This window comes from Phodopus roborovskii, unplaced genomic scaffold, assembly GCF_943737965.1.
Source record: "Phodopus roborovskii unplaced genomic scaffold, PHOROB, whole genome shotgun sequence".
NCBI classification, from domain to species: domain Eukaryota; kingdom Metazoa; phylum Chordata; class Mammalia; order Rodentia; family Cricetidae; genus Phodopus; species Phodopus roborovskii.
This window is the reverse complement of record NW_026126482.1, coordinates 18,953,728-18,979,483: the sequence shown is the minus strand read 5'-3', so window position 1 is coordinate 18,979,483 and position 25,756 is coordinate 18,953,728. Positions and strand designations below refer to the sequence as shown.

General features: G+C 43.8%; 1 protein-coding gene across 8 annotated transcripts in view; it reads left to right on the top strand.

Moving 5' to 3' along the window:
• Phactr1 (phosphatase and actin regulator 1) overlaps positions 1–25,756 on the top strand; it is a 458,550-nt gene that overhangs the window by 339,063 nt on the left and 93,731 nt on the right. For 7 of the 8 annotated variants that reach the window (XM_051194365.1, XM_051194364.1, XM_051194360.1 and 4 more), the window contains one exon: positions 10,669–10,749. The exons of the other annotated variant lie outside the window; for it this stretch is intronic. In XM_051194365.1, coding sequence (XP_051050322.1) covers positions 10,669–10,749 — 81 coding nt within the window. The remainder of the gene's footprint in view (positions 1–10,668; positions 10,750–25,756) is intronic. 8 annotated transcript variants of the gene reach the window in all.

Here is a 25,756-nt window from a genome sequence, read left to right as displayed (position 1 = left end):
TTAAAATGAAGCTGTGTCACTTCCTTGGTTGGACATCTGTGGCTCTGACCTTGTATGTAGCTGTAAGGTTTCAAACTCATGATCTATTTACAAAATGTCTTTAGTTTGAACTTGTTCTGAGTGAAAGTGAGTTAATCGTGTGCAATTAGTCTGAGTAAGAGATCAAGGCAGGCTATTAAGAGTTAATACTAGTTAACACCTGCTGTATCACTCATGGCCTCTGCCATCTGCCCCCCACTCTTTAAAAAAAAAGAATGTAAATCTCTCTAGGGCAGAGAGTAATATGGGTAATTAAAAGTCTGAAGATGATTGGAAGAATAATGATTTTGAAATTAATAATTTATATTGATATTTAATCAGTATATCTATAACCTGTATTTATAATCAATAATAACTATAATTAATAATGTATATCTATAATTAGTAATCTATGTTTGTAACAAACTGAGAACTATTTTAAACATCTTGTAGGTGTAATTGTCAATGACTTTATAATATCTGGGAGGAGTCATCCAATATATCAATGCATAGGGGGAAAGTGCCCAGTAAATGATCAATACACACCTGGAGTTTGGGGGATGAAACCCACTACAGAAAGGGAGTGCCGTGGATTCACAGGGAATTTACAGTAAGGCAGTGACTGTTCATAAAGTCAGCACTCCCACCGCCCTGCGTGTGGGCCTCCTCCATCTGAAAATGATCCCTGTTGGTTAGCTTGGTGATTTGTCAGCCGCATTCTCGCTGCATAATTCTGCAGTCCATAGTAGTTCCAGGACCCAAAGATGCCAAAATCTAGTCTCTTACATTCAGTGGAATACTTTCATAGAACACATGGGTGTCTTGCTGAGCACTTGACCCCATAGCTCGGTGACACACAATAGCAACTGCAGTGGAAATACTGATTTTAGGGTATTGTCTAGTGAATGGTGGCCAGATGAGCAAAGAGGTTCTGTAATCAAAGTAGTGGGGGGGTGCATATTAAGAAGAAGCATTTCACTGGTTAGGGGGATAGGGAAGAGGGATGGGAGGTGAATATGACTAAAGTTTATTACATACATGAACAAAACTGTCATAGAAAATAGTCTGTACATGTTTGGCACAGGCACCATTTTTCTCTGATTCTTTTTCATATGATCTTGCATCCATTGAGTAACTGATATCTAAGCTTGTATTCATTTGTTGAGTATCTGTGGGAAAGGCAACACTGTTCTGTCATAGACCGTAAAATGTATGAAAATGATCTAAATATCATCATCATCATCATCATCACACACACACAAGAAAATCAGTATATAAACAGTCTCATCTCTGGCCTTCTGAGTCATGAAGGACTAACCCAACTAGCTACAATGACTACTACTACTATTACTACTACTTTACTATTAATAATACTAATAATAATGATAATGCAAATACAGTAGTTGGGTCACCACCTTGACAATGAGTTTTATTCGTGTGCCTCTGGCACCATCCCACCAAACCTGTTCTGAAATTCCCTAATAATAGTAACAGGGGAGTTCCCACCAGTGATGACCCATTCATGCATGGGACTAGTCAAGATTTCAAGCAAAGATGCATTGAACCCCAGACAATCAATCCAAAGTCTGCATTAGAAGAACATGCAGAGTGTGAGTGTTTCTTCACAATGGAAGAGAGGGAAGAGGGTTGTTCTGCCTGGATGTGTCTGTAGCTTCCAGTTTAAGGAATTTTCTCAAGGCCAAAGCTAGTCTGTCTGGTATTTTGAGCAATGATCCAGATAGTTATATCAGTACATGAGGACCATTCAAGCCTGAAGGGAAATCCCTGCAGCTGGCTGAGTCATAGAGCTGTCATGACACCATGTGACTTTTTATAAAGACACAAAAAGAGAGTAAGAGGATGGATGTCTTAGTCACTGTTCTATTGTGGTGAAGAGACACCGGTGTAGCATGAATAATAAAAACCCAGAGATAGACATTGGGGTTAAAGCTGAAGGTCAGAGAAGCAAAGTAGCCAGCCACTAGAGAGTTCTCGCTCTACCCATGCTCAGACCAAAGGGGTGATCCACTGAACCTCAGACTACACTGCTCTCCATCAAACCTCAGACTCTCTGAGCTCTGGCTCTTCCTGCCTTATATTCCTCTCTAGTGCTGGGAGTAAAGGTGTGTGCCACCACTGCCTGGCCTCTGAGCTGTGGCTAGCTTTGCACTCTGATCCTCAGGCAAGCTTTATTTGTTAAATCATAGAATATCACCACACACCAGAACCAAGGCAGCCCTTATAAAAGAAAGCGCTTAACCGGGGGCTTGTTTACACTTTCAGAAGGTTGATCCATTATCATGAGGGCAGAGAGCATGGTGGCAGACATGGCACTGGAGAAATAGCAGAGGTATTTACACCCTGATCTGCAGACAGCAGGTAAAGAAAGAACTTGGGCCTATTCTGGACTTTTTGAGACCCCAGTGCCCACTCCCAGTGACATACTTCCTCCAACAAGGCCATACCTTGTAATCCTTCTAATCCTTTCAAACAGGTCCACTCCTTGGTGACTAAGAATTCAAATAAATGAGACTATGGGGGTGCATTCTCATTAAAACTGCCACAGTGGATCATTGGACCCTTGCATCTGCATACTGGGGATTCTGCTGGAGTTGTTATTGTAAAACTGTGGTATGGTGAGGGCTATAAGATCACACTGACAGAGCAGCCACCACAACCAGAGCTTATTATCTGACAAGAACACTTAGCCCTCATTCACTATATGGGATTTCTAAATGGATTTAGCTTTCCATTACTGTGATAAAACATTCCAGAACTTCAACTGAAAAGCAGGCAAGATTTATTTTAGCTCCCAGTTTCAGGGTTTCTTAGTCCATGGTTGCTTGCCCATGCAGGGCTGTGGCAGAGCAACACTCTATCACAGGTAATGTGTAATGAGTTAAAGATCATGGTGGCTAAGAAACAAGTACAAAAAAGAGGTGTTGCCATCCCAATATCTCCTTCAGTGATGCACCACCCTATTTGCCCAAATTCTTCCAACTAGGTTCTATTTTCACATGCCAGGCAACATGATAAGTTCTTCCAGAAGCAAGCTATCAACGCATGAGCCTGTGGGGAATTCCATGGTCCACCTATAAAAATACTCCTCACTGGGTATGTTCATTCTGAGGATCACTTAGACCATGTTGACAAGTAGAAAGGTGTCTTTATATATGTTGAATGAATGATTCAGGAAGGCCTTCCTTGGACAATTAAGTAATTAAAACCCTCTCCACCTAGTAATAATTGAGCTCTTGCCAAAAATGTTAGTTCTTTCTACCACTCTTGGACATCTGGTTTAGTGAGAGATGGGCTATTGGGTGTTTGTACAGGTTGCCTTTGGACTTGAATGACTAATGTGTTTATCGTACCATGACATCTAAAAGATAGTCATGGTCCTACATGCTCACATCCCTGTTTTCTTGGGGTTTGTTTGTTTGTTTGTTTTTTATTTTGTTCTGTCTTATTTTTCATGATGGATATTAAACTAAACTTGACTGATTGATTGGTGTGCCACTGAGCTGCATTCCCAGCTCTTGGTTTTGAGAGCAGGTGTCACTATGTAGCCTATGGTGACCTCAGACTCCTGTCCCTCCCTGCCTCCTGCATGCTAGGATCCAGGTGTGCTTCATCTCAGTGTATGGGTTGATTGTTTTGTTTGGGATCTCCCTGGATTATGGCATTTGAGAGCATATTAACTTTTGCCATCATCCATGAAGCTGGATGGAATGCTTAAACATGTTAAATGTTCTGGGAGTTTTGGTTCTATCTGTCACTCACAGGTTATTTTTTTTTCTTAAATTTTCCTTTCCCTGGAGCTAGCTATAAGAGTCAAACAGTTCAAAGCTACAGGTTTTAATTGCAGGTTGACTCTTTTAGAAAGTGCAAATAGAAGAGTCTTTGAAACCACTGCACATACCATCACTTCTAGATCCTTCTCCCCTTAAATGTCCATTCCCTTCAGAATGCAACTTAAAGACAGTTAAGAGGGAACTTCAATGGAGATAAATTATCCTGGATGGAAAAAGAAATCTAAATAGGTCTCCATTCTGATACCGTTAGCAGGACCAAATGACTTGTTCCAGCATCAATGCCATCAGTCTCCCAAAACACCTCAGGTCAGGCAGCAGGGAAGAGGAAGAGCAGAATAGGCCAGGCAGCTGGGGTGTAGGGGAGCTTTGGGTGGGGGGAGGGTGCTGTTCAGCACAGGTGTCTATCACACACAGCTTCCACCTGTCATCCCTGATAGCTGAGGACACTTGGTAAAACTTTTCTGGATGGGTGAGGAGTCCAGGTTCACAGACAGCCCCCCTATGGTACCAGCCATTTCTGTTACAGCAGCTGTGAAGGGAGAGGGAGAAGGGAGAAAGCCTGTTGCCAAAGTACAGGGCTTGAGAAGCCCCTAGGCCAAACCTAACACTTGCTTCTTCTTTTTATTCTTAGCCAAAAAAGAAAAAAACAATCCCCAAAAGTTATGAAACATAACTGTCATGGGTACTGAGAATGCATAACAAACAGCCTGCCCAGAAATGGTACCTCAAGTTTCAAAGTGAGAAAATCCCTTAGGGATGGAGAATTCTCCTGGGGAACTGAATACAAGGCTCACAGAAGCAGGTTTATTCAGAAAACATGGAGACAAATTTTCTTTTGTTACAAACTCACAAAAGAAACTATGGGGCATGTTTTAGGCCCCATGAAAAGTTATACACAACACCCAAAAATGAATGAAGCAGTCCAGTGTAGACAGACAGGAAGACCCCTGAAGCAAACTGATAGCTTTAAAGTAAAAATAAAATACATACAGAACAATGCGCCCAGAATTAGCTACTTGTGGTTTTAAGAGTATTGTTTATATACAAAATGGGGAAATGCGAGCTTAACACTGTAACTGGGTATCACTCATATAGCATAAACTTAAAGCATTGAAAACTTGCAACTACATGGTCTTAGAGCATTCAAAATCCCACTGAGGGGGCTGGAGAGATGGCTCATTGGTGCCTTAGTTACCTTTTCCTGCTATGACAAAACACCATGACTAAGAGAACTTATGAAAGAAAACATTTAATTTGAGGGCTCACAGTGCCAGAGGATTACAGTTGATGACCATCATGTCAGAGAACATGGCTCTGGAGCAGTAGCTGAGAACACCTATCTGATTCACAAGCACAAAGAAGAGAGAGAAGTGGGCTTGTGAACCCTCAAAGCCCTCCCCCCATTGACATACCTCCTCGAACAAGGCCACACCTCCCGGACAGTCTCACCAGCTGTGGACCAAGTATCCAAGACCATTCTCACTCAAGTCATCACGTGGGGGTAAGGACACTTGCTACACAAACATGAGTCCAGATCACAGCCCTCATGTAAGAAACTAGGCATGCCTGTGAGTACACTTGTATACCCAATACTGTGGGAGGCAGAGACAGGAAGGTCTCTGGGGCCTGCTGCTACCAGCATAGCTCCAGGTTCAGTGGGAGGCCCTGCATCGAGGGAATAAGGAAGAAAATGATTAAGTAGGGCAGCTAACATCCACATAAGTTTCCACATGCACACGCGTATGCACATACCCACTTACACACACACACACACACACACACACACACACACACACAATCAAAATGAAAATAAAAATTCCCACTGAAGCCTGCCCCAGTGGTACAGTCCTAAAATCTTAGGTACTTGGGTTGCCAAGCAAGCTTAAACCTGCTTGGACCACAGAGTAAGTTCAAGGTCAGCCTGGGCAATTTAGACAGACCCTTTCTGGAAGATTTAAAAGGTAAAAGGAGGTCTGAGGCTGCTCAGTGGTAGAGCACTCACTTAACATACATGAGATGTCATTTCAGTCCCCAGCATGGGAAAAAAAATCAGTCAGTTGTTAAAATTAACCCATTGTTAATGTTAATAACTATGACTTTTGTGTATGTGAAGAACTGTTGTACCATAACCACTATCTAGGTGGGTTTTTAAAGATTTCTTTTTAGTTATGTACATATGTCTGTGTTATCTACTATGTGTATGGGAGCCCAAGGAGGCCAGAAGAGGGCATCATATCCCTCAGAACTGGAGTTACACATACTTGGGAGTCACCCAGTGTGAATGTCAGGAGCTGAACTGGAGCCTGTAGAAGCGCTTTTAACCACCCAGCCATCTCCAGCCCCTACTATTCATTTCAAAATTTTTGAAAGTTTACAGCAAAGCATTCCATGTGTGGTCCTTCACTCGGACTTACACACCCTGCACACTAATAAAAACGATTCCTACATTTTTAAAGTAAGCTTTCCTGTTTTTGTTTGTTTGTTTTGTTTGTTTTTATTTTATATATCAGTCCAGTTCCCCAGTTCCCTTTCCCTCCCTCTTTCCCTCTCTTCCACCCTCCCATGCCCCCTGACCGCCCTTCCCTCCCATCCTCCCCCCACCTCACCCCCCGCACTCCACATGTAGGGTGATGCCTTCCAGGAGGGGTCATCTATGTCTGTCAAGTCATTTGGAGTACGGACTAGGCCCTCCCTCCTGCCTCTAGGCTAAAGGAGTATCCCTCCATGGGGAATGTGCTCCCAAAGTCCTTTTGTGCACCAGGGGTACATCCTGTTTCCACTGTCCAAGGTCCCTTAGACTGCCCAGGCCTCCTAACTGAGACCCATGTTCAGGGGATCTGAGTCAGTCCCATTCTAGATTCCCAGCTATCAGTCTGGGGGTCCATTAGCTCATCTTTGTTCAGATCAGCTGTCTCTGTGGGTTTCTGTAGCCTGGTCTTGTCCTCCCTCTCTGCACCTGGATTCCAGTTCAGCTCAGTGTTTAGTTGTGGGTGTCTGCTTCTGTATCCATCAGCTACTAGATGAGGGCTCTATGATGGTGGATAAGTTAGTCATCAGTCTCATTATCAGGGGGTATTTATGGTAGCCTTTCCACTGTTGCTCAAATTGTTAGATGGGGTCAGTCTTGTAGGTCTCTGGACATTTCTCTAAAGTCAGTTTTCTCTTCAAACCTATAATGGCTCCCTCTTTATGGTCTCTCTCTCTCTCTCTCTCTCTCTCTCTCTCTCTCTCTCTCTCTCTCTCTCTCTCTCTCTCTCCTCTTGTCTATTCCTTCCCTGACTCAATCTTTCTAGTCCTACATGCTTTCCTCTCCTCCCCTTCTTTCTCCTAGCTCCCTCTCCACTCACTGTCCCCCTCCACTCCCAATATGCTCAGGAGATCTTGCCCTTCCCCCTTCTGTGAGGGACCTTATATAAATCTCTTAGGGTCCTCCTTGTATCCTAGTTTCTCTGGCGGTGTCAATTATAGGCTGGTGATCCTTTGTTCTATGTCTAAAATCCATATATGAGTGAGTACACACCATGATTGTCTTTTTGTGACTGGGTTACCTCATTCAGGATGGTTACTTCAAGTTCCATCCATTTGCCTGTGAATTTCAAGATTCCATTGGTTTGTTTTTTGGGTTTTTTTTTTTTTTGTTGTTGTTGTTGTTTGGTTGGTTGGTTTTTGTTTTGTTTTGTTTTTGTTTTGTTTTTTGGCAGAGTAGTATTCCATTGTGTAAATGTGCCACATCTTCTTTTTTCCATTCTTCAGTTGAGGGGCATCTAGGTTGCTTCCAGGTTCTTGCTATCACAAATAATGCTGCTACAAACATAGTTGAACACATGTCTTTGTTGCATGGATGTGGAACATTTGGGTATATGCCTAAGAGCAGGATTGCCGGGTCCTGTGGTAGACTGATTCCCATTTTCCTGAGGAATCGCCATACTGATCTCCAAGGTGGCTGTACAAGTTTGCACTCCCACCAGCAGTGGAGGAGTGTTCCCCTTTCTCCACATCCTCTCCAGCATAAGTTGTCATTGGTGTTTCTAATTTTAGCCATTCTGGCAGGAGTAAGATGGTATCTCAGAGTTGTTTTGATTTGTATTTCCCTGATAACTAAGGATATTGAGCATTTTCTTAAGTGTCTTTCAGCCTTTTTTATTTCCTCTATTGAAAATTCTCTATTCAGTTCTGTACCCCATTTTTTAATAGGGCTATTTGGTGTTTTGGTGACTAGTTTCTTGAGTTCTTAGTATATTTTGAATATCAGCCCTCTGTCAGATGTAGGATTGGTGAAGATCTTTTCCCAGTCTGTGGACTGCCATTTGGTCTTGTCCACTGTGTCCTTTGCCTTACAGAAGCTTCTCAATTTGAGGAGTCTATCGTCATGCACAAAACTCAAATAAAAATGGATCAAAGACCTCAACATAAATCCAGCCACACTGAACCTCGTAGAAGAGAAAGTGGGAGGTACCCTTGAACAAATTGGTACAGGAGACCACTTCTCCAGTAACACAGACACAGAGATTGACAATTAATAAATGGGACCTCCTCAAGCTTTCCTGTTTTTAATATAAGTCCTTACTGACTTTGTTTTTCTCTGATATAGAAATAATACCTGATTTCAGGTTGTTGCCTGTAAGTTGAAAGTATGGACTTTTATTTTATTTCAATTTTCTGGCTCTATGCTATTCAGCTCTCTTTTCTGCCTCCCAAAGACCAAGATGCCATTCTTATAGATAGCTTATCTTCCTGCCTCATCCCCTGTTCCTTGGGAGACTGTAATGCATTTTATGCCATTCCTCTCCAGGGACTGGCTCCTCATCTTTAAATTTTCATAATTTCTCTCCTCCCCTTTTCCTGTCTTTGCCTCCCCCAAAGCCAAGATTACATAGCAAAGAGAGCTGGGCTACAGCCTTGGTTGATGAAAGGGAAGCCCATGTTATAGTTGAGCAAGAAACCAGGTCACAAGTCTAGAAGGTTCCTTCTGCACCAGATGACTCGCTTTCCTGCCACTAGAGCAACGGTGTGCTTGACCTTGGCCTTGCTCAAGCTGAGCTTTCGCTTTGCAAGGACAGCTGGCCATGAGGCAAGAGGAGAGGCCCTATGCAGAACTAGTGAAAGGGGATGGGGAAACCGCACCTTAGAAGGAGGAAGCAGCTGAGAAGAGAGTGATGATGTCACTTCCTGTGCTGTTCCCTGCCAAGGAAGCATGCCTTCAGGGAAGCGGAAATGGCTTAATTAGTAGGTGATAACTAGTGTGACAGCTTCTACTAGGACCCCAGAACCTACATAAGACTGGATGCAGAAGTGCACACTTATAAGTGCACACTTTTTGTTGTTGTTGTTTCTTTTGTTTTGTTGTTGTTCTTTTGAGACAGGGTTTCTGTGTGTAGCCTTGACTGTCCTGGAACTAGAGAGAAAATGTGTGTGTGTGTGTGTGTGTGTGTGTGTGTGTGTGTGTGTGTGTGTATCTGTGTGTGTGTGTATCTGTGTGTGTGTGTATCTGTGTGTGTGTATTTATATGTATATAAGAATCTACATTAAATTTTCTTTATAGTGTTGGGGATTGAAACCAGAGCGCTCTACATGGTAAAGAAATGCTTCACCAAACTATATTATCAGAGAGTGTGAGCCTAGCCTTGCCTAACAATGACCCAGAAAACTTTGTATCAAAATCAAGGTGCCCCAGACCTACTGAGGACTTGCAAAATCAGAATAGCTGGGATGAGGTGCCTGGTTTTCCAAACCAGCAAAGAGATATGACTGATGTCCCAGGGATCATAGGCTTCCATGGAAGCTTTGCTTCCTTCCCACTCAGTCTTATTCTAAATTCTGTTAAGGTATATGTGTATATGCATAACTAATCTGCATGTGGCTTTGCTCCTCTATTCTGTCAGCAGCATGTCTCCCCTAAGTAGTTATGCTCCTGAAGGATGAGGAAATGCTCGGGCTGTCACAAGCCACTGAACCCCCCCCCCCGCCCTTCCCCTCCCTGTGTTTACCAGAGACTGAACTGCAGATGCTGAAGGGACTTCTTTCCCTTGGCAGGCTCCCAGATGCCTCTTGTGCCCTTTGCGTCTATTTCCCCTTCGTTGGTCCTCATTACACCCACTCTTCCCATAGGAGAGCTCTCTCCCCTCCAGCTCCACCTACCACACATGTGGCTCAGCTGGAGAAGCACCTGGCTTGGGAAAATCCCATTCCTCGTGCAGCCTCTCCCACATGGAGCTACATGGAGAGGTGAACCAGAGATCTTCCCTGGTTACCCACCACCCTTCAGCTAGTCCCCTGGGGCACCTGTGGACCATGCAGATACAGGGTGCTTTTCAAGGGATAAATACACAAATGCATACCTCAGTTTAATTTTGACACTGGGAAAGCAAGGAGACCCTCAATGAGGAGCCAGACTGGAGAAATGCCTAACTATGTGATACTCAGGGGCATGCCTCTGACTAAGAGGTGGAGCCCCAAATGGAGGCTAAGAGTCCTGGATCCTTTATCCAGTCGTCACATGGCTGACAAAATGGAAAGTTACTCCAAGCAGAGGCATCCTCCACCATAAGTCAGAGTCACAAGTCATACATCAAATTCAATAAAAATAAATAAATATTTAAAAAAAAAAAGCCTGCCTTAGAGGCAGCCCAGAGAGTATTTTGAAGAATTAAAAACAATCTGGCTCAATGCCTTTTCAGAGTGTTAAAATATTAACTGGTGCCATTAGGTTACCATCAGCAAAACATAACTCACAGGCACTTTCATTAGATGATAGTATCTGTTAACAGATGGATCCTCCGGGGTTGAGGAAAAAGACAACTGTTACCATTGACACTGCCTCTCTGTCTCCTGCTTGCAGCTCTAGAAAGGAAGATATCGATGAGGCAGAGCAGAGAGGAGCTGATCAAACGAGGGGTCTTGAAGGAAATCTATGATAAAGGTAAGAGGCTGCAGTTATCCACAGGCCCAGCAAGGCACACATATTCGCTCCTGGCTCTGCATTTTGCTGTCTGAACCACTTTACCAGGGTCTGAGCACTTAACACCTGCTGATACTGGAGGGAAGAGGGGATGTAGTAGAGGGTGCTAAAAGCATCAATATTGGATAAGAAAGGACATGGTGCTACCTAAATCAATCACACACACACACACACACACACACACACACACACACACCACTCATGTGTGATACATGTACATACATGCACGCACACACACATGAAAAGATGTACACCCTGCTCTGGGGCAAATGTAATTGTGCATGCTTGTGTGAGCTCTGGGGTTTCCCAAAGTAGATATTAAAAAGCCACAACCCAATAGGATTTTCTCAGCAGATTTTTTTTTCTCTTTTGGAACCTTGATGTCTCTGTCCACAATAGGAAGAAATATGAGATGGAATGATTATAACCATACATCAGAGATTTAAATGACATTTACAGAGATGGAACTTCTCTGTGGGTATGTCAACAGCTGTTTGGTCATCGTTTGCTTGCTGTATTATCCCCTTTAAATAAGTGGCCACAATGGTTCACACAGTACCAAGTCTTTGCTCCTGGTCCCTAAGACTCAGGTATTTGATGTTGAGCCTGCTTGCATAGCGTTCTTTCCTGACTCTCTCTTGACTTCCCTTTCTTCTGCTTTCTCTTTCTCCTCTCCCTTTGCTTTCTCTTACTCCGATGACACTTTCTGTCCAAGGGTTGTGTGTGAGACAGCGAACTGCTGCTTCCAGTCTCGTTCAACTCTTTAGGAGTCTGTGTCAGATCTGTATATGATTCCAGTTGGTGTTATTGGAGGAACCAGATCTTGAGATATTTGATATCTTGGGTCCACCCCAATAATGAAGTGCTCCTATAAGTGGGGTGGGCCAGTAGTTTGCTGTGATTTTTGTGGGTCCCAATATATAAAGGTAGCTTGTGCTTCTGAGTGCTGGTTCGCCTCTCTGATTCAGCTGTTTGCACTGGGCCTTATTCCTTTATTAGCTTGGGTTACTATTGCCATGATCAGACGCCATGACCAAAGCAACTTGGTGAGGAAAAGGTTTATTCTGCTGCTTCCATATTATTGTGCATCATCTATGAAGTCAGGACAAGAACTCACATAGGGCAGGAACCTGGAGGGACGAGCTGATACAGAGGCAGGAGCTGATGCAGAGGCCATAGAGGGATGCTGCTTACTGGCTTGCTCCACGTGGCTTGCTCAGACCCCTTTCTTATGGAACCCAGGACCACCAGCCTAGGGATAACACCACCCACAATAGGCCAAACCCTCCCCCCATCAATCACTAATTAAGAAAATGACCTACAGGTTTACTTACAGCCGAATGTTATGGAGGCATTTTCTTAATTGAGGCTCTCTCCTCTCAGATGACGATCTTGCGGCAAGTTGACATAAAACTATCCAGCATACTCCCCTGTGGCAAGTCACCTCATCCATTTTCATTATAGACCTTTTCTGCAGTATGTTTGAAATGTTTTACCACAGCACACATTGCCAGTCTGAAATACACGTAGAAAATGACACACACACCATACCCCCTGCCCTGATGACAAGGGACACAGGGGGGATGTGACACTGTAATTTTTCAAACTAGGCTAAGACCTGAGCTTCCTGGGGCCCTGAGTCCCTGAGGTGAGATAAATTCTCCACTTCTACCTGAAAGAGGCTAAACAGCAGAACACATCTTCCCTCCAGGGGTGAAGAATCCTTCATGTTGTCACTTTTCTCCAAAGGCACACTTTCTTCACAGTCCCCAACCCCTGCCTGGTATTAACCTTCATCAACACACTTCACCATGAGACTCTCTCCACATCCACTCCCTAGCAGAGGCCTGACCGCAAGTGCTTACTTAAATACTGTGCTCACAACCCTAGCCTGTTCTGATGCCGCTAAACGGCTCTACCTGCCTCCTCCTTTCCCTACTGCAGCATTGGCATCTCTGTCTGTAAAACCTCAGGGATGCAGTTTCCACTGTAACACTGATTATTGTTACTACATCTAACTAGAATAGGAGGACTATTGCCCACATGGCTTCCTGGCTTCATAAAGGAGCTGCAGATGATTGAAGGAGAAATTACGCTTTTTAAGGGAAGAGGCAGAAGGCTGTGGGGACCGGCATCTGCCAGGACCACATCAGCCATCAGGAGTCAAGAGTGTGGGATGCCAGGGTCACAGCTGTGTCTCCATGGGCAGATGCAGTTTGACATACAACATACACTCAGTAAGTTAACCAGCTTAGTGGAAAGGACCAGTCTAGCCCTCTGTCGCTGGGCACAAGAACTTGGTTTTAGTTTCATCTTTGCAGTTAGCACTGCCTTCTCATTCTGCTTGTTGATCAGATTTCCTCGATGGCTATAAACCCCAGGTCAGCTGGAGCTTCAGAGGGTCTCCTTCAGAGCCTCCAGGCTTCAGAGGACCTCAGGTGGGGAACAGACTCTCCAAATTGTTATTACCTCTGTGATGGTAGAGAGAACGAAAGACAGAATGAGACAGACAGACAAGCAGGCGGGCAGAGAGAGAAAGAACATTAAAACTCTGACTATGCACACATACCTATAAAGATGTAAGTATACTCTTACACATGCACACGTGCAAATACTTCACTTGGGCATGGTGATACTTGCCCCTAGCTCAGCACTTGGGAGATAGAGACAGGAAGATTAGGAGTTCAAGGCCAGCTTTGCTACATAACTGAGCTACAAAAGACCTTATCTAAATGATGATGATAATAATTAATAATAACATTAGCAATACATAAGATCATATTATAACAGTAATAATAATAACAATGATAATCACTCACATGGGAGTTAGGAAACTTACCTAAAGCCACAAAGGTAGCTGAGCATGGAATTATAACTATATCTCAAAGTGTGGGTAATACTGTTGGGGTATTAAATGCATGAGATAATGTGAATTCGAACCATGATAAAAACACAAATCCTCAAGAGATGTTAACTCGCTCTCATTACCCTCTCCCGTCACCATGTCTTCATGTCTTACATTGTTTCAAGCCCTTTGTACCCTCATAAATTATTCTTGTGTTGTACTTTTACTAGTGAGACACGACACACATGTGTCTACTCACCCACACTGGGAACTCACAACAGATCTCAGCAACTGCAAGTCTAACTTAGCGAACCCATGAGATTTTTGGAGTTCCTCCTGGAATATGGGTGAGTGGTTACTTATCAGAGCAGGGATGACTCGGGGGCAGTTGTATCACTGAAAAGCCCAGTCCAGCCCAGCATGGGGGAATGACTCACAAAATCTGCACTTCTGGAGCTATCAAGACAACTTCCAGGCAACTGGACAGTTCAGGGACCTCTTCCAGGCAGCTGCCCTGCCCTCGGTCTCCTCACCCAGCAGTTGCTTACTCTTCCCATAATTGTGAGCTGTTTCCTGCTTCCCTAACCTTGAGGAGGGATTCCTGTGATGAGTGGCATGTGTTTACCTCTGAGTCTCATGAGTGCCCTGCCTCCTTGTTAGAGGGAGTGTTTCAGTTCAGAGGAAATGGCTGCAGGACACCAATATTGTCAATTGACCCAAGAATCAGGAAGGATGGATATCTCAGGGGCTGACAGTGGGGGTGGGGTTCAGTGGGTGGGAGCTCTCGCTGTGCAAGCATGAGAACCTGAGTTCAGATCCCCAGTACCCATGTAAAAGTTTAGGTGTGGTCATACACTCCAGCCCTGAGAGAAAAAGACGGGAAACAGGAGAATTGGGGGGTGGGGGGTACTTGCTGGCCAGAAAAAGCATGCAAGCTCTAAGTTCTGGGAGGGGCCCTGTCTCAAGGGGATAACTTCCCATCCTCCCTAGCCTCCATGTGCACATGCAGGGCATACACATACATGCGTGTTCATGCACGTGCATGAGCACGCACATGTGCGCGCACACACTTTTTGAAAAAATAGGACTCTCAAATGTATCTGGAAATCATTTCATAAAATGTGCTGGAAGTGAAGAGTTCAGTTATTCAATTGCATATACTTTTTTATTGATTTTCCAATGGATCCCATAAGTCATCCTCTAAGCCAACTTCAGCTCAGAGTTTAAAAATCTGAGAGTCCTAGCTAGCACGAGGCCATCTGCAAAACAAACACTGGAAACTACAGAAAGGGAAACTCTCAGATTCCTTTACTGATACAGCAGTGAGGTTATGAAATTTTCCAAATTTTCTATGGTGCGGCTGTAATCATTTTGTGAAGAATACATGGTGAACATTGACATGACCCAGCAATACTCTAAATATTGGTCAACTTGTTTCGTGTTGTGTGCGTACATGTTCGCCTGTGTGTGCACACATGCTCATGTTTATATTTGTGAATGACGGTTTGTGCTTTCTGTCTGTTTCGATCTGACCTGTTTTAGTTTACACAATGCTTTCCAGCTTCGTCTACTTTTCTGCAGGACAGAGGGTGAAGGGGGTGGGGGGTAATGGAACCCATGTGGCATAGAAACAAAATGAAGGACTATTCAGGAAAAAGAAGGAGATCTGCAAGAAGGGGACAAGGGAAACAAGAAGTACAGTGGAGAAAAGAATGAATTAGGATGGTGTGTAGCATCACCTATATGTTAAGATGACATCACAAATCCCAAAACTTTGAATGCTAGCATAAAATTAAATAAAAATATATAAGTAGTAAGCCCGGTAAACTAACTAGTAGTAGAAAATACCCTCTAGTTAGGCATCTTTTTTAATTATTCCCTGTTTTCATGGCTTAGTATTTCAAGTGAGAGTTGAATTTAAACAAACTTCGATTAGATTTCCTTCCTTCATTCATTCATTCATTCAGCTGGTGTGGGTAGCTGCCTGAGGGTGGGCCTGTAGTAACAATGGCTAAGGCAAAAGCTCACCTTTTCTGGGTTCGTACTGACATGGACCAATAAGCAGTCTGAAGGAAGCCAGGCAGTAAGGCAAGAGGATAAAGTGAGGGAGAGGATGTGATGTTTGGATGAGGCAATCCTGGAGAACCTGTGACATTTTCACAGGAGGACTAGATGGAGCTCGCAGATGGCTGAAAACAGGGGCATGGGCACCCCGTTCTAACACCTGGCCCCGCTGCGCTACTTTAAGGTTACTTGGGATCTAATTCACAAGCCTCTGTTCTTTACATTGTCTAAGTCCTAGGCTCTGTGTTTGTCTCAACCATCTTTGTAAATCAGACACAACACTTGCTGCTCAAGAGTCCGTGATGACCCCTTGCTTCATTCAGGGAAATTTCTTACTACCTATATAACCTAGAAGCATGCCTAATCTGCCCTCTGACCCCTGACATTTATCTCCCTAAATACCCACCACTAGATCCCTCCCTGGACCCCACTTAGATATGCTTCTTTGAGGTTCCATTGGCCCACCCCCTGTTCTAGAATCTTCTTCCCTTAGATATCCATATTAGCTCCTCATTTAAAACTTGGCTCGGTTCCATCTCTATAAAGTTTACTCCAAGGCCACCAAATTAAGAACCCCACCTTCCCCCCAAGTTCTTAGCCCACTTACCTCCCTCAATGTTTTCCTTCTTTCTTTTTCTCTGGACAACTTCTGGCAGGTTCTATAAATTGTTTGCTCATCAAGTTAACTTTTCCTTGTCTGCCACTCCTCACTGACAGTGAGTACCTTAGACAGGATAGGGCACCTTTTATTTTTATTTTTTATTTTTTTAGAGTTATAATCTGAGTGACCCCAGTAGTGCCTGGCACATAGTTGGTGCTCAATGGATGCTGACTAAAAGAATAAATATGAACACAGGGACCCATCTACACATTCATATAACATAAGTTCACTTGGGAACACTAGCCACCTTATTTAACCTTCTCTTTGGTCCATGAAACATTATTACCAGCTACTTAAATAGGTAAAGTTGTGCCTGGCCTTTTCTATATATGGATCTCAGTTCCTTACTTTCAAATATGCCTGACTCGTTGGGGTAAACTATTCAAGATTGGACATGATCCAAGCAGAAAAAAATGTTTGCCTTGTAAGCATAAGGACCTGATCTCCAGACCTCCATATGAGAAAGATAGGTATGATGGTATACACTTGTGGGCCCAGCACTGGGAAGTCAGAGACAGGTAGGTTCCTAGGCCTGCTTGGTGAGTTCAGGACAGTGAGGGGCCTTGTCTCAAAACAAGGTAGATAGTGCCTGAGAATGACACCCAAGGTCTTCCCGTGTTCTCTACTGGTATGTACACACATGTTCACGTATATCCACACTCACCTATACACCTGCGTGCGCGCGCGTGCGCACACACACACACACACACACACACACACACACACAGCCATTGGTAAAATAGTGACTCCATGTCTCATGCTAAGCAATGTCCTCAAGAGGCTGTTAGTCCTGACTCCAGTTGTCAATCCAAAGCAGGGACAAGGCAGCTAAAGCCTAGAGATGCTCTCTTGGCTTCCCCACAGCCATGGTCTTAAATGTTCTCCACGAGGCCATGTGTTGAAGGTTGGAATCCACATGCTGGTGCTGTTGGGAGGTGGCAGAACCTTGGCGGTGGGGCATGGAGGGAGGAAGTTGGGTCATAGAAATTGTGCTGCTAGAGGATCTGTGAGGTTTGTTTGCTTTGAGCCATGATCCCTCTATAAAGTCCAGCTTATCCAGGACTTACATCCTCCTGCCTTGGCCTCCCTAGAGATGGGACTGCAGTCCCACCATGTCTGTCTCTTTGAAGGGCATTTTGCAACTCCAGCCACTTCCCCTGCCTGTGTCTCCTCCCTAGCCAACCTGAGATGAACAGTTTTGTAATGGTGTATGTTCCCCCACCATAATTTTCCGCCTTGCCACAAGCCCAAAGTGACAGGGCCAAGCCACCATGGAAGGAAACCTCTGGAAGGGAGAGCAAAACTAACCTTTTTTAGCCTTAAAGTTGATTTTCTCAAGTATTGTATGACAATGGAAAGCTAGCACACCCAGTGAGCACAACTTGTAATGGCCTCACCAAGATCATCTGTCCCTCACTTGGAACTTATAGGGACTCTGGGAGGCTTTGTTGGCAACCAGAGCCTCAAAAACATTTTATTAGGGGCCATTCAAATAATGCACACAGTTCATGCAGCACGGGATTTGCAAATATAAGCCACACACAATTGTAAGGGGAGGCTTTTCTCCATCTAGTCTGGGTCCTACTGGTCTGGTTTTGTCTCTGCCCACTGAGTCCTGCAGCCATTTAATGAAATGGCCACTCTGAGATTTAATATCAGTTACAATTATGTAGCCAATGGTTTAGGCTTTTTACTGGCCAGCTCTCTCTTAATTATTAACCCATTTCTATTAATCTGTGTATCTCCACATGGCCTTGGCTTACCAGTGATGTCCTGGCACCTTAACTCCCCTGCAACTACATGGTGTCTGCTTGACTATGACTACTACCTCTCTCTATCCCTATTTGGATTTCCCCCTGGGTTTACTCTGTTAAGCCATTGGCTGGAACAGCTTTATTCACCAATCAATTAGAGAAACATATAGACACAGCACACTGAAGGACATCCCCCATCACACAGTAACAAGATGCTGTGACTTGTCACTGGATCTCTGGACTTATATAACAGAGAATGAGCGTGTTTCTTCCCATAAATGTGTTTCTTGGGAAAAGAAATGAGAAAGAAAAGGGAACAGGGAAAGAGAAGAGATGTGCAAGAAAAAAGAAAAGGAAGGAGAGAGGAGAGGAGGGGGAGAGAAGAGAAAGGAGGCTAGGGGAGAGCCCAGCTCTGCGTCTGAGTGATATACACCCAGCCTGCGTTGTCAGACAGGCCTGACCTTTACTTGTGGCAGCCTACGATGACATAATCGAGGCTGCCACAGCTCACTCAGAAGGTTCTGCCCTCTTTGGAGACATGGGATCCCACGTGGATGGGAAAAGCAAGTCGAGAGGAAATGTCTGCTTTTCTAGGAAAGACTGGAACTGATGAGGTACCTATGAGTAATGTAGCTTTCCAGAAAGTGCTAGAATTTAAGATAACACCGCACAGCAATTAAATAAAGTACATCAGGGTGTGAGCTTGGGGGTTTTGTATGGTTTTGTTTTATTGTCCTTTTTCGGGTGAGCAAAACCTTTGGGACAGTGGTTCCCAACCTTCCTAATGCTGCCACCTTTTTTTTTTTATTATTAATATTTTTTTCTTATATTGATCCCAGTTCCCTCTCTGTCCCATCCCCCCATGCCCCTCACTGACCCCCTCCCTCCATCCTGTCCCCTATCCACTCCCCAGGGAGGGTGAGGCCATCCATGAGGGATCATCAAAATCTGTCAAGTTGTCAACTCATTTGGGGTAGGGCCTAGGCCTTCCTTCATGTCTCTAGGCTAAGGGAGTATCCCTCCATGGGGAATGGACTCCTGAAAACCGTTCATGCACTAGAGATACATCCTGATTCCACTCACTATCAGAGGTCCAATAGACTGCCTAGGCCCTCTAACTGAGACCCACGTTCAGGGGGTTCGAGTCAGTCCTATGCTGGTTTCCTAGCTATCAGACTGGGGTCCATGAGCTCCCCCCTTGTTCAGGTCACTGTTTCTATGGGTTTCTCCAACCTGTTTTTGACCCCTTCATTCATCACTTCTCCCTCTCTGAAACTGGAATTCCAGGAGTTCAGCTCAGGGTTCAGCTGTGTCTGCTTCTGTTTAGCTTTTGCTTCCATCAGCTACTGGATGAAGGCTCTAGGATGGCATATAAGGTAGCCATCCATCTCATTATCAGGGAAGACTGCCACCCTTTGATATAGTTCCATATGTTGTAGTGACCCCCAACCATAAAATTATCTCATTGCTACTTCCAAACTGTAATTTTGTTATAAATGGTAATGTAAATATCTGATATGCAGGACGTTTGAAATGGGACCCCTTTGGGGGTCTTGACCCACAGATTTACATACCACTGCATAGGAAGGTGCTGTTACTTGCACACAAGGAGCTCTCAAGATGGACAATTCCCCACCACCCCTCCTGCGTATAGCCTGATATTTAAATTAAAAGGTCATCACCTTTTCAAAATAAAAATAAAAATGATTCTCCATATTAGAGGAGACAAATGTTGGCTTTGGCCTTTGAAATCCCCTTATTTATCTTGTGCGTGGACTTTTAAAGTCCTCAGTTTATGGGAAATGCTTTTTACAACCTTTACCAGACACTGTGGTTTGTCCCATTTTAGCTACTCTCATGTTGTGCTTACAAATGGCATCTACAGGAAGCTTCGATCTGTAGTAACTGTGGGGAAATGAAGATAATTTGCTTTCAGGAGCCACAACATAAAGCCAAGAGCAGTGGCTCAGGATTTCTTAAGCTCAGTTTGCTCCCACTTGTTCACTGGAGACTTGTAAACAAAATCTACCTATTCAAATGTTATAGGTATTCAGTTGACATGCATAAGACATGGTTTAAATGACAAAGAGGACAAAGAGAAGTTGTAATTAACTATTCCTTCAAGCTAGGGCTGGAGAGGGGGCATGAGTGCTTAAGTCTCTACTGGGCTCTTGTAGAGGACCTGAGTTTGGTTCCTTCCCAACACCCATGTGCTCACAAGTGCCTTAACTCCACCTCAGGGAAATACCAAAGTTACCATGACTTCACTTTTTGTGAAGATTAACTATGCCTTTCTGGCCTCTGTGGGCACCTGTACCCATATGGCACACACACACACAAATAACTAAATAAATCTCCTCTCAGAAAACACCTAATTCTCAGAAGAAGAAAAAGAAAATCAGTGCTCAAGCCAGAAGAATGAATGAATTAGTGTTATTCCTTAGTATATATAAATTAGCAATGGAAGAACTTGTATTCATCGTGGGTTGATTGACCACCTTGTCGAAATTCAGGCATTATTCTTTTTGTTTGTTTGTTTGTTTGTGTAGCTCTGGATGTCCTGGAACTCACTCTGGCCTTGAACTCACAGAGAATAGCCTGCCTCTGCCTCTCAAGTTCTGGGATTAAAGGCATATGCCACCTTGCCCAGCAAGCAGGCATTTTTCTAGGAAGCAGAAGTACTAGTAAGATAGGGTAGGCTCCCTGGCTAACCCATCTTAGAGCTCTGGCAGGAGACACAGACAACGTGGCAGGTACAGAGGGGATGGTAATTAGCTTTCATTCAGCAGTGCAAGAAGCAAGAATTACTCTACAGACCGGGGACTCTTGTAAGGCATCTTGCAAGGAAGAGTGCTTGGTGATGCTGAAAGATGGGCATGAATTATCCTAGAGAGCATAGGAAGGGGTGAGGTTGTCCATAGATGAAGGCTCAGCACCAGTGGACACAGCATGTTGAGAAAATGAAGCAAGAATGAAATTCCTCTTATTTGCCCAGTAAAGAGTGAGGCAGGTCATAGGGGCTGGAACACTGTGCCCTTTCCATGCCTGTTTCCCCTAAGGGCATTTGTGGAGCTTTAGGAAAGCTTCTCTGTCCTTCAGAGTCATGCCTTCATCGTTCATCCTGCAGGAGAGGATGACGAGGAATAGTCCAAGATGTGAGTCAGGGAGACCAGCCAGCCATCATCATTGGGACTCAGAGGACATGATAGTGGCTGGCAGGGATAGAAGTCATGGGCATAAGGGAGGCATCAGGTTAGAAAGTTATAAGATGAGATCAGAAGAACTCTTGAACCACAGAGACTTAGGAGTATAAAGGGAGAAGAGTAAGGGAGCTTAGGTAACCAGGTGGGCAGGTACATGACCATTCACAGAGCTGGGAACCCAGAGAAGTGAATTTAAAACATGCAATATCATGGTGATTGGCTTCACTGACCAAGATACCCAGTTACTGTCAGACAGACACTAAGCTACAGAGGGAGGTCTGGGCTAGATGTGGTTTGGCATTCCTAGATATATATTCATGATTACTTACTTTCATCATTACTGTAATGAATCACTGTAGCAATGTAGCAAAATCCACTTAGGAAAACATTTGTTTTGGTTCATGGCTTGAGGTTACAGACCATCACGGTGAGGAAGACAGGGCAGCAAGAGTGCCTGTGGGTGGCAGAGACAGGTGATGCCTGGTCACATTGTGTCTGTCGTCAAGAAGCAGAGAGAGGTGAAACTGCCACTCATCTGGCTTTATCCTTTCTCCTTTTTTTTTATTCATTCTGGAACCCTAGTTTGTATATTGGTGCCACTATTCAGGCCAGGTCTTCCCTGCTCAGTTAAACATCCCTGGAAACATTGCACAGACCCACCCAGAGGTGTGTCTCCCAGGTGATTCTAAATTCATTCAAGCTGATGGTGATGATTAACCATCACAGTTGGAAAGTCCAGGTAAATGGATGGTAGTTCTCTAAGAAATTATGAAGAAACAAAGGCCCTGATTTAGGAGAGCTTCTCTGTCCTAAGGACCTTCAACATTTAATGCTCTACTCGTTTAAAGTAATCTGAGAGTAAGGAGAACTGTCTTAGGATGAGATGGTGCCAAAGAATTAAAAAGTAAATGAGAAATGGGCAGTATTGAGAAGACATGACAGGAGACTGTGGTTTATTTGTGGGTGGGGTGATGTTCTAAAATGTCAACGCATGAAAGAAAGAGAAAGATCACAAAAGGTCCTTTCAATTATTTTGCACTACATAATTGTAACTGTGTTTTGGCTACCTGTGAAGCCAATGTGCAGTCAGCAGGGTATAAGTTAGGATGCTCTGGCTGTAGGCAACAAGAAATAGAGTCTAACATAGAGTATAACACAGTAAGCAAATTTGGAATGTGCACAACATTAGATATTACATTTTGTCCTTTAGAATGTCTCAGGTGTTTTTGCTCATTTGGTACCCATTGTATGTGTGAATGAATGAGTATTACATGGGAAAGTCCATGCTGGGGTCATGCCAGGTTTGGTTAATTAGTCAATGATGTGGCCTAGATAAGAGATACCATCTTCATGCAGTATAAGCAAGTCCTTGTGATGACAAGCTGGCTGCAATGATTCTAGCAACACATGGACACACCACAGTCCCCAGAGGAAAGACAAAGGGCCATCTTCTCTCTCTTAAGACAGGAAAGTCTTGTCCATATGTCCTTTAGAATTACCCTAGAGTTTGCAGACCCAGCTACTAGATGAGAGCTATTCCCTAGTATGGGTTCTCCTTAAAAGGCCTGTTTGACACCACCCTTTCCATCTACCCGACTGGATTCCTCCTGTAAGCTCAGGGCATAGAGGCTCCTTAGACTAGACAGATAACATGTCCATCCATAAGCTACCCTACCTTCTCATACCTCATCACTTCACCACTACTGACCTTAACTAATGTTATCGAGAACAAAACATTTGAAGGCAATTTGCTTAAAAAATAAAATGGATGAATGGATGGAAGGAACAAAATGGATGGAAAGGAAGGGAGGAAGATAGGGATGGAGGAAGAAGAAAGAAAGAAGGAAGGAAGGAAGGAAGGAAGGAAGGAAGGAAGGAAGGAAGGAAGGGATGCAAAGAAGGAACTTAGTTACCTAGCTTAGAAAATGTATCCTGACACCTGACACTCTAGAACTTGTAGAGTTAGACAAGTCAATGGGACTTTTAACCTTTCTCCCACATGAATATTTACAAGCACCAGTAGTCACATAGGAGACACAACCATAGGGTTCTGGTTCAGGCTCTCCTTTTATTTGTAGAGAAGACACAGAACACCATTTTCATCTCCTTGAACTGTAATTTTTAGTTGACTACCAACTCAGAATTCCCACCTATACCAGCCTTTAGCATCACTTCTGCCCTCCATCCCCACTTGCAATTCCTGGCCCTTAGCCTGCTCTGTTGAAGGTATTCTGCCACCAGCTAGATGACCTCCTCATGTCCCTGGCAGTGTAAAATGATGATGAACCATTAACCTCTCTTCTGGCCCTTGCTTGCATGAAGTTGTCAGAGGATTAAGGAACTGTCCAATTTGAGTAGCTTCACACATGTAAAATAGAATCTGACTGCTATGAGATATGGTCTCCGCCATTAACCTTGTCCTGCTCTTCATCCTCCTTTGGGATGTGCTGTTGATCCCCACTTCTCCTTCACATCCACCTCACCAGCACACACAAGAACTGAGATTCTACTCTAAGGCCCCAGGAACTTCCCCAACACTGTATCCACCCATATCACATAGCCTTGTGCTGCCCACAACCTCCATCATACAAAGCACATTATTTTCCAGAGATCCTAGCTCCTCATCATGGAAATACATTCCAAGAGTAGACTACTCACTGCACTGTGGACCAGTTCAGTAACACCCTTTAGTCCTCTGTGGAAAAGCATCACATATTCCTTAGGCCCATTATTATGATTTCCAACTTTACTTTCTAGAACTTTGGGCAACATTCTGTCATGGTACAGTAGCCACTAACCCCATGCAATCACTGAATAAGTATGGCCAGTCTGACTGGTAAACATTTAAAATGTTAATTACCATGAATAGCCACTACATGTAAGTGCCATATGCAAGAGCCTGGCTCAAATTTGCATATAGCAAGCCCCTGCTGCTGTCCTGCTACAACTCTAGCCAGTAAAGAATTTTGAAACCTTAGAAGCTTGTTTCAGCTGGACTTCCTATTAGCAGTGGAAGGCCCTATGCATGATGATAATGTAATTCTGTGCAATTGAGGCTATAATACTGTCCAGGACAGAAACTGCACCATTCAGTTTATTTTATATGCATTCACTGTCCCGGTTACATCTTAGATATCAAAATAGCAATAGCAAAATAGTCTCCTCTTTTAACTACAATTCTTGGAGCCAGAGTGATTATTTACATATAGTAGTCAGACACATGATACCTCATCAGTATAGACAAGGTCAAAGTTAATGCAATTGCTACAAAAGCATCAGTACTCGGGGCCTAGGACCAAAGACCAGGTGCCTCTGGAAGCAAACACCATGATCTACTTCTATAAAGTGATCAGGTGACTGAGTGCCAGGTCCGAAAAGAAGCACATCAGATGAGCTTGTGTGAAGAGGAGTCTGTAGGTGCTGGCATGTAGCCACAGGCAGTGTTGATAAATAAAGCAGAAATTGTTGCTACAGCAAGCTACCCTTGGTGGTTAATCTTCATTGTCTGTATGTTGGGATTAAAATAGCCAGCACACACTCTTCTGTACATGTCTGTAAGAATGCCTGTAAAGAAGTTCGGCTGAGAAAGGAAGGCTCAGCAGGAGAGTGGCTGGTGTCATCTCATGGGCTGAATAGAAAAACAAAAGCAGGTGACGCTTTAGGTTCCATATCTCCCTACCTCATGGCTGTGACCAACTGCCTCATATTCCTGCCACCACCCATCCCCATCAAACTGTGAGCCAAAATAATCCTGTCCTTCTTTAAATTGCTTTTGTCAGGTGTTTTATTACAGCAGTACTGAGACAAGCAATTACTACACTATCCGAGGTCAGTGTCTGCTTTTTTTTTTTTTTTTTTTTTTTTTTTTTGTGATAAAAGGTTGTATTGATTACTTTTTGTTGCTGTGAGAAAACACCATGACCAAATGTGACTTTTGGAAGGAAGAGTTTATATTGGCTTATGGTTTCATGGGGCGGGGGAGTACATACTAGGGGTGGGGTAGGCATGGCAGCAGACAGACAGACATTCTGGCAAGAGGCTGAGAGGTTATATCTTTATCCATACAGGGGAAGCAGAGAGTGAACAGGAAGTACTCACTGTTAAAACCCATCCCTAGTCACATTCTTCCTCTAGAAAGGCTTGGCATCCTTAAAGGCACACTGCCTTCCCAAACAGACCACCCACTGGGGACTAAGTGTTCAAATACACGAGCCTGTGGGAGACATTTCTCATTTAAACCACCACAGAAGTCATTGTCGCTTACACAGTAGATGATTTAGGGAAACGCATTTGCTTAGATAGTTAAAGGGGTATCTGTGAGTCAAAGATGCCTGCATTAGACAGAAAGAACCTCATGGCTCCTAGTAAATATTTCTTGGGTACAAGTTAGTCCAGATAATCTAAAGGCTTTTAACTGTAGAGGGAGATAAAAGATAAACCG